This window comes from Microtus ochrogaster, linkage group LG5 (genome assembly GCF_000317375.1).
Source record: "Microtus ochrogaster isolate Prairie Vole_2 linkage group LG5, MicOch1.0, whole genome shotgun sequence".
NCBI lineage: Eukaryota > Metazoa > Chordata > Mammalia > Rodentia > Cricetidae > Microtus > Microtus ochrogaster.
The window spans coordinates 60664329-60673515 of NC_022031.1; the positions used below are offsets into that span (position 1 = coordinate 60664329).

Genomic DNA, 9187 nt, shown 5'->3' on the forward strand with positions numbered 1-9187 from the left:
AAAAAAAAAAAAAAAGTAAAACTGGCTAAGAGTGGCCTCTAATGTAATAAACGATATGGGGCTTTAAAAATAATATAGTTTTAAGGCCAGCCTAATCTTCATAGTGAGTTCCAGGGCCCCTATGGTCACATAGAAAAACTGTCTCCTCACAGGCTGTTGTCTTTGGCTGCCTCTCAAAGAGGAAGGTAAATTACCTACTCTTGAAGACACAGTATACTTCACAGGGCCCAGAGTCTCCTGACCTGTATCTGATGATCTAAAAGTCTCGTGAAGACTAGCTCCTATGGTACCAGAAGGCATCATGCAGGCTTCCAAAGGAAGTAAGCAAGCAACAAACAGTCTTACTTAGCTGTGCTTCCTGTGAACCACAACCAGCATGGCACAGTATCCCCAAGGGTGCAGTAGTGTCACTCAACCTTGGTAGTAACCGGCAGCTCTCTAATCGAACCTAAGGCCTACTCAGCAGGAAGGAAACCATGCCTCGTGCTGGAAGCCTGTCCAACTCCCAAGGCTGCTAAAGCCATGGATCTTGAAAGAGTCCCCAACCACTTTATTGTTCTTATACCCATCAAAGAGACTTCTCTGCACCAGAGACCATTACAGAAAACCCAGTCACAACAGATATATCTACAAAGTAACTCCCACACGTAAGACTCAGGAATCATTTTGGAAGAGGAGTCTTAAGATTTTCTGAACCAGAGGGTAAGGGAGTTTGCTGTGAGATAGTGTCTCCTAGGTGTGTTAGGAGCCCATAAACCCTGACAAAATGAGCTGAACAAGGACACTACACATGCTAACTAACGTGGACAGGGCAAAGCTTACAAGGCCTCAAGAAATGGCCAGACCAGGGAAGAGTCCCTATCTGTTTATTATTGTGTATATACATACACATACATGCATGGAACAATTACTTTTTCAAAGCCATGAATTTGAGAGAAAGAAAGGGTATATGAGAGGGCTTGGAGAGGAAAGGGAGGGAGAAATGATATAATCTCAAATGTTTTTTAATGATGCAGTATAAAAATACCAAGGGACTACTAAGAATATTTATTGCTTTCCAACCCCAGGTAAATGGGAGAACAGAAGCAAGCTGGATCTTTGGTAAAAGTACTTGCCATGCAAGCCTGATGATGCCATGGCAGAACTAGTTTCCCAAAAACTGCCTTCTGAATTCTATATGTATACTGTGGTACACATCACACACATGCACTGGGGAGACACATCTGTAATTCTAGCATGCTCTGTGAAGAGATGGGAAGTCAAGACAATTCCCAGAACCCTACAGACCCACTGTCTGATGTACCCAGCAATGAACAAAAGAGCCTGTCTTAAAGTTTCTACCTTCTGGCAAGGATCAACACCCAAGGTTATCTTCTGACCACCTCTTGTGCCCCATAGCACAAGTGTGGCCACACTTAAACACTACAAACACAATGTATGTACAGCATTCAGACAAGTAGGCAAACTGTAGGCCAGTCCCAATTAAACGTTTCCTTTATAAGAGCTCCCGTGGTCATGGTGGATCTTCACTACAATAGAAACCCTAAGACAGCTAGCAAGATGTTCAGTGTATAAAAGCTTGCTGCCAAACCTGATATCCTGAGTTTCAATCTTTGACACTCAGATACTAGGAGAGAATAGACTAATGTAAGTTGTTCTCTGACTATTAAAATACACCCAAACATACACAGAAATGTTTAAAAAAAAAAAGATACAAGTAAAATTTAAAGTACTTGTTCAGTAATTGTTGGGCACCATTCTAGTTATCTAGTTGAACAAGGCTTCACAGAAGAGTAAATAAATACATAGCGTGTCAAATGTTGGCAGATGTTGCAGAGAGAAAGAGAATAAGAGTAGGAAGGTGGTGGAGGCATGCTAGTCTAGAAGATGTCCAGGGAAGGCTAACCACTAAAATAGCAAGGCAGAGACCTGAGGAACCTGAATGCTCCCAGTTAAGAAAACACCAAAGGTCCCGCCCCAGAGAAGTAGTCTTCTTAACATGTTTGAACAATAGTAGGGATATGTGTATTGACGTTAACAAAGGGAAAGACTAACTCAGTAAGTCACTATTAGGATCCAGTGACATGAAAACTCACTTGAAGATTTACAACAGGTAAATACAATGCTCTAATAGTTTAAAGTCAAGTAACATTACAAGTAGATAATGATAACTAAATTCTGGCAGTAAATGGGCAAACAATCTTTGCTCAATGGTACAAATCTAAATTAATATTCTGAAAACAACATCACTGCAGAATGGGGTAAAGCAACTTACAGCAATCTGTCTTTTATCTGTTTCTCCTCTTTTATGATGAAGATCTAAACGTGTCAGTTAAGAATAATAAAACTGATTGTTATATCATGATAGGATCTTGACTCTTTTTAAGGCTGGCGAGGTGGTTCATCATTTGCTGTCAAATCTGATGATGGGAGCTCAACCCCAAGACTCATGGCAAAAGAAAACTGACTTCAAGGCTGTCTTCAGTGTTGAGTGTGTGATATTCACACTGCAGAATATACACACACAATCATATATGTAATATATTTTTAAAATTCTGAACTGTTTTTATTTTAGGTTGGAAAATATGTTCCATAAGATACTTTTATTTTTTCTTTCTTTTTTTTTTTTTTTTTGGTTTTTCAAGTCAAGGTTCCTCTGTGTAGCCCTGGCTGGCCTCAAACTCAGAGATCCTCCTGCCTCTCGAGTGTTGGGATTGTGTGCTACCTAACCCCTGGCAAAATACTTTAATTACAGATATGAACTGCTGTAATATCACATTCACTGATAGAAGGATACAGGTCAAGTACTCCAAGATGGTGACATCCCAAATGTAGTCATAGTAGGAGTCCATAGCGTCATGGCTGCAAGACAGAATCTCATTACGTATGCCAAAAAGATTCAGCATCATGTTTAAAAAACACACACACACACACAAATCCATACCTATTTTGTTCCTGCAATGACTTGAAAGCTGTCTTGTAGTCAATTTCTCTGAGGAATTGACATAAAATTGCAACCTATGGAAACAAATGTTTGAAAAGGGTAATGTGACCCTTCCTGGTTTGGGAGAATAATTTTTATTTTTTTCACATTTATCTTATTCTATGTGGTGGGTATTTTGTCTTCATGTACATGTAAGCACCATATGTGTGCCTGGGGCCTGCAGAGGCCAGAAGACTATGTTAAATCCCCCAGAACTGCCAGGCGGTGGTGGTGGTACAGGTCTTTAATCCCAGCACTTGCAAGGCAGAGGCAAGTGGATCTCTGAGTCTAAAGTCAGCCTGGTCTACAGAGTGAGGTGCAGGACAGAAAAACCCTGTCTTAAACAAGATCCCCCAGACCTGGAGTGACAGACAGCTGTGAGCTGACATGTGGTACTGGGACATGAACCCAGATCCTCTGGAAGAGAGGAACTTCACTGTCCTTAGACTCAAGTCAATAATTCAGCCCCGTAAATATATTCTTTTTTTTTTTTTTTTCGTAAATATATTCTTTAGAATACTTGAAATCATGCTGGATAAAGTCAGCTCATATTTGTGGATCCCATTTAATTTTTGTTTCAAAAACCTTTACGCAAGATTTTTGTGTCTAGAGCCGGGTGATGGTGGCGCACGCCTTTAATCCCAGCACTCGGGAGGCAGAGGCAGGTGGATCTCTGTGAGTTCGAGGGCAGCCTGGTCTACAAGAGCTAGTTCTAGGACAGGCTCCAAAGCCACAGAGAAATCCTGTCTCGAAAAACCAAAAAAAAAAAAACAAAAAAAACTGGCAGACATGGAATAGGCCACCAGTCTCTAAACACAGAATGCATCTAGTTAAATCATGCAGATAGGTCTGAGTGCTTATCTTGGAACTGAGAGTGTTGGGTCAGTATTACAACACTTGGTAGAATTTGTGTTGATCAGGGTTCATCTCCAGTATTAGAAAAAGCAAAAATTAAAAATAAAAACTGAGGGGCTAGAGAGATGGCAACGAGGTTAGGAGCACTGGCTGCTCTTCCAGAGGTCCTGAGTTCAATTCCCAGCAGCCACATGGTGGCTCTCAACTGTCAATGAGATCTGGTGCCCTCTTCTGGCCTGCAGGCAGGCATGCAGGCAGAACATTATACTTATTATGTATAAATAAGTCTTAAAAAATTGAAAGCTGGGCGTGGTGGTGCATGCCTTTAGTCCCAGCACTTGAGAGGCAGAGGCAGACGGGTCTCTGTCTGATCTACACAGTGAGTTTCAGGACAGCTAAGGCCACACAAAGAAATCCTGTCTCAAAAAACAAAACACCCACAGATGTCTAATATCTTTACAAAATTGTATAACCATCCCCATTAGTTCTAAAGCATATTAAAGAGATTCAAAGTCCAGTACAGGAAATCCCACTCTCTTCCATCAAGCCCCTGATAAAGCAGTGAGGTGCCTATTGTGAGCATTCTCACAAGTGGAACCAGAACCCATATAAGCCCTGTCTTTCACTTCCCAGTTTGTCAGTTAATCCATGCTGTGTTACATCTGTAATTCATTCCTTTACATAACTGCAGGATTTTGAAGTACAGATACATCACACTTTGCTCAACCATACATTAGTTAATGGACACTAGGATGTTTTTTTCTTTATTTTTTTGGCTCTGGTGAATGTTGCTGCTATGGACATTCAAATACAACCTTTTCTAATTCTCTGGTGAATGTTGCTGCTATAGACATTCAAATACAACCTTTTCTAATTCTCTTGGGTATTTAAGTAGAAGTGGAATTGCCAAATACTTTGCCAAAGCTGCACCTTTTCAAGTTCCTAGCAGCATAAGGATTCTAATTCTTCCACAACCCTGGCTGACTGCCAATGGCTAGTACACATATCTCATCATAAATATAAGAAAGCATAAAGTGCTTCTTTTGCAGTTAAGTTTAATGGTCAATGCTTACAAATTCCTACCTGCATCTAGTTCAGTTCTATAACTGCTAAGAAAATGCTAAGCTACTGACAGCCATTCTGATACAAAATAAAATCTACTTCCCAGCACGCATTTACATATAAGCACGTGAATAGCAGCTAATGTCACAGCATCACAAACTAACCTGTGTGTGACAATTCAGCAGGGAGCAGCACTTTATCATTCGCTTTATCACCTACAAAAAAGACAACGAGTATTTAAAAATTAGCTGGCACTGACTGCAATACATGTGCCAGTCCGACACAACATCAACAGCAGAGGAGCAGGAAGTCTAGGAGAGGACAGTAGCTGTGTACAACTCAGGGCTTCCCATTCACTTTCGCTAGTTTACAATGCTAGAAAAAAAATTTTTAAATATTACTTTTAAGACTTGTTAAATACTGAAAATTTTCATTGTTAAACTAGTGGTCTAATCAGATATAATAGCAAAATATATTAAAAGAGGAAAATATAATGTAGCTTGAGTTAGAGATGGAGGGCAGAGTATGTCGGGAAGATGAGTGCATCTAGAGCACTAGCGGACAGCAGGGGAGGGGTTCGCTGTCTTGGAGCTGCAGATGTAGCTCAATAGGATAGCTCTGGAGTGGCACACACGAGTCCAGGGTGAGACACTAACACAGGAGAGATCACAACGGTACTACAATGTGCACTAAAAAATCTAGAAAGAACAGATTCACAGACCATGCATAGTGGTGTACACCTCTAATCTCAGCATGAAGGCAGGAGAGGCAGGCAGATCTCTGAGTTTGGGGCCAGCCTGGTCAACAGAGTGAATTTCAGACCAGCCAGGGCTAAACAGAGACCCTGTCTCAGAAACAAACAGCAACAATAAAGAGTGGGTTTTAGAGATTTTTATTTGCTTTTTAAAGATATATGTATTACTCAGACTTGGTTACAAGTATGCATAACAGCTGATTCCTGACTTCAGGTGTTCTTATCACAAAAGGGGTAACCGTGAAAGGCAATGCCACAAGCACTGTAGATACTGTGCCTGAAAAGGAGACACAAGCTGGGCATGGTGGCACATGCCTGTAATTCTAGCCCTGGGGAGGCTGAAGCATGTGGAACACTAGAAGTTCCAGGCTAATATGAGCTATATATCAATACTACCTCCAAAGGACCAAAACCAAACAAATGGAGAGCACTAGGGTCTAAGCCATCAACCTGAGTGTTCTTATCACATACACAGCAACAGCGAAGTTCTACACTGAAGTTAGGCAAGAAGCAAGCAAGTCCACAAAACAACTTACTTGATCTGTATAGACATCAGGAGGCACAGCCTTGTTAAAGAAGTCAGAGCACACAGCTCCAGCCTGCAGGTAATAGTGAAGAGCTGCCGAATGCTGATTTGTTGCTGTAACAGGAAGCAGGAGGAAATAGTGACTTGCCAATAAAACACAAGAGTAGAAACAGATTCAAACAAGTTAAAGATAAAATTCTGCGGCCAGCAAGATGGCTCAGCAAGTAAAGGGTGCTGCCACCAAGCCTGACCACCAGAGTTTGACCCTTGGGACCACATGGTAAAAAGGGAGAAGTGACTTTCACAGTTGTTATCTGAACTCTACATGTATGCCATATACACACATATAAAATGTTTTTTTGGAGGGGTTGGGTTTTTTTTAAATGGTTTTTTGAGACAGAGTTTCTCTGTGCATCAGTCCTGGCTGTCCTGGATGGAACTACCTCTGTGAGTTCAGGCTGGCCTTGAACTCACAGAGATCCACCTGCCTCTGCCTCCTGAATGCTGGGATTAAAGGTATGCACCATCACCACCTGGCACACAAATGTTATTTTTAAAAACAGTAAAACTTTGCATCTGGCTAAGGAATGATAACACTTTTATTCAGAATAACATTGTGAAAAATTGCCTTTATATATTAAAAAAAAATTTTAAAAAAAACCAGAAAGACTTTTCAAAATGATACAATAAATTATTGTATCATCCTAAGACTGATTAGACAAAATCTAGCTCAGATTTCTCATTAAATTTATAGTAAAGGGAGCTGGAGAGATGGCTCAGAGGTTAAGAGCACTGGTTAAGATCCTGAGTTCAATTCCCAATAACCACATGATGGCTCACAACACAATCTGTAATAAGATCTGGTGCCCTCTCCTGGCTTGCAGGCAGACATGCAAGCAGAATAGTACATGATATATAGTTTTAGTTTTCAAAACACGATTTCTAGATGTAGCCCTGGCTATCTTGGAACTCTTTCTGTAGAGCAGACTGGACTTGAACTCAGAGATCCACTGGCTCTGCCTCCTGAGTGCTGGGATTAAAGGTGCACACCACCACCACGGCCTGATAACTACAAGATTAATTATAACAGAGATTTTTATTTCCCATATAGCCAGACTAGAAATATATTCTAATTTTTGAATGTATCTTAGAATCTACATATCCAGTGTGCAATCAGACATTTGGGTTTGGCAATGCATTCTTTGGACAGCTAGGGTGAAAAAGTGTTAAAAACAAGCAGTAGCTGACTACTGTGGTGCACAACTACAATCCTAGCACTTGAGAAGGGGAGGCATCATGAGAGAAGTTTAAGGCAATTCTCAGCCAAGTCATGAATCCCAGGACAAAATGGGCTACAAAAGACCATATCTCAATTCTTACAATAACACCCAATGCTGGGTGGTGATGGCACACGTCTTTAATCCCAGGCAGAGGCAGGCAGATCTCTGTGAGTTCAAGGCCAGTCTGGTCTACAAGAGCTAGTTCCAGGCCGGGTTCCAAAGCTACAGACAAACCCTGTGGGGGGAGAGGGGGGGGAAGGCCACAAAAATTATTGGATATATAAAAGTTTTATTTTTATTTTATTATTTCTTGTACTGAGATTAAAAGGATGAGGAACCACAAGTAGTTAGAATTTTTACACTTATTTATATTATTTGTTTGGGTGTGTGCGCACGCTAGCACATATGCAGTCCATATGGGCCCTGGATATTGGACTCAAGTCATCAGGCTTGGTAGGAAGCACCTTTACCTACTCCACCATCCTTCTCGGCCCAGGGTAAGGTTTTAAACAGCAATTTTACAAACACGCGTCGCTGACGTTGCGAGACCTCAGGAGATGGCTCAGAGGTTAGGAAAGAGTGCATCGTCCTCTTCCAGAGGACCTGGCACAAATAAAGCAATGAATTTCTCACTTACCAAAATAAATATCTGCTTGAATGATAAGCCAAGCATGATTATTTGGATTTATACTGAGTGTATATCGAACTAGCTCTTTCACTGTGATTGCCACAGCTTCAAAATCCACAGACTGGAGGCTGAAAAAAATTATCACACATTAATCTCTATTTTCGAAGTCTTTTAAATTCCATACATACATTGATTAAAAAAAAAAAGACGCAGTCAGAATGTAAATAGGCACACTATGACACAGCCTTTACCTCCATTTAGCATTACTTAGAGCTACAACAAAATTCTGCCTTAGAGAAATCACAAAAACCAACAGCTGGAATACTAACAAACACTGTTATATGACCTGAAGTCTACCCAGGATTTCTCCCAAGAGTGTGTTCTGCATTGGGTGTTTCACTGGCCATAATGAGTTTGCAGGTTAGGGAGGCAAATACACATTCAGTGCTTTACACAGCAACGCAGTCACACACAGCAGTAGGGAAAGGCCAGATGCTCTGGCCTGCATACAGCCAAGCCAGCACCCAGGAAAGCAGTTCCTTGCTCCTCTTTCCTAGAAGCCAGTGAAAAGGGCTTAGTGAAAAGGGACCCAGGTCTCAGGCTTAGAAGTGGATACGGCTCAGAGGCTGCTGCCCTCTATAAGAAGATGTGACAGAGCAATCCCGTGTCTAAGGAATTGTTAGATTTTATCATGGCTCACGGCTACACCAGCACGATGAAGACTGGCAGTACTGTCAGCAAACAACCAGTTCTACATTCACAACTAAAGGAATTAAACTGACTTATGTTATTTTGCTAAATCTATAAAATGTTAACAGGTCAAAGAATCCTGTTTATGTGATAAGCAGTGTTAAACAGTAACACTTAATCCAGTATCACCATCTTAGGAATCCATAAGAACTCCTGATCAGGCAAAATATATTTTCTGTTCAAATCTTTTCTTTTTTCAGAATCAACTTAAAGTATTATAATCATAAAGGACAGCAATTAAGCCTGCACTAACTATGGGGCTGGAGAGATGGCTCAGTGGTTAAGAGCATTGCCTGCTCTTCCAAAGGTCCTGAGTTCAATTCCCAGCAACCACATGGTGGCTCACAAC

The 9187-nt window shown here is 41.0% G+C and overlaps 1 protein-coding gene across 2 annotated transcripts in view; it reads right to left on the minus strand.

Moving 5' to 3' along the window:
• Positions 1-9187, minus strand: part of Ints8 (integrator complex subunit 8) — a 51224-nt gene that overhangs the window by 814 nt on the left and 41223 nt on the right. For both annotated transcript variants that reach the window (XM_026786684.1, XM_005362307.3), the window contains 6 exons: positions 8098-8216; positions 6191-6294; positions 5065-5115; positions 2945-3018; positions 2798-2862; positions 2276-2319 (listed from right to left, as the gene is read on the minus strand). In XM_026786684.1, coding sequence (XP_026642485.1) covers positions 2276-2319; positions 2798-2862; positions 2945-3018; positions 5065-5115; positions 6191-6294; positions 8098-8216 — 457 coding nt within the window. The remainder of the gene's footprint in view (positions 1-2275; positions 2320-2797; positions 2863-2944; positions 3019-5064; positions 5116-6190; positions 6295-8097; positions 8217-9187) is intronic.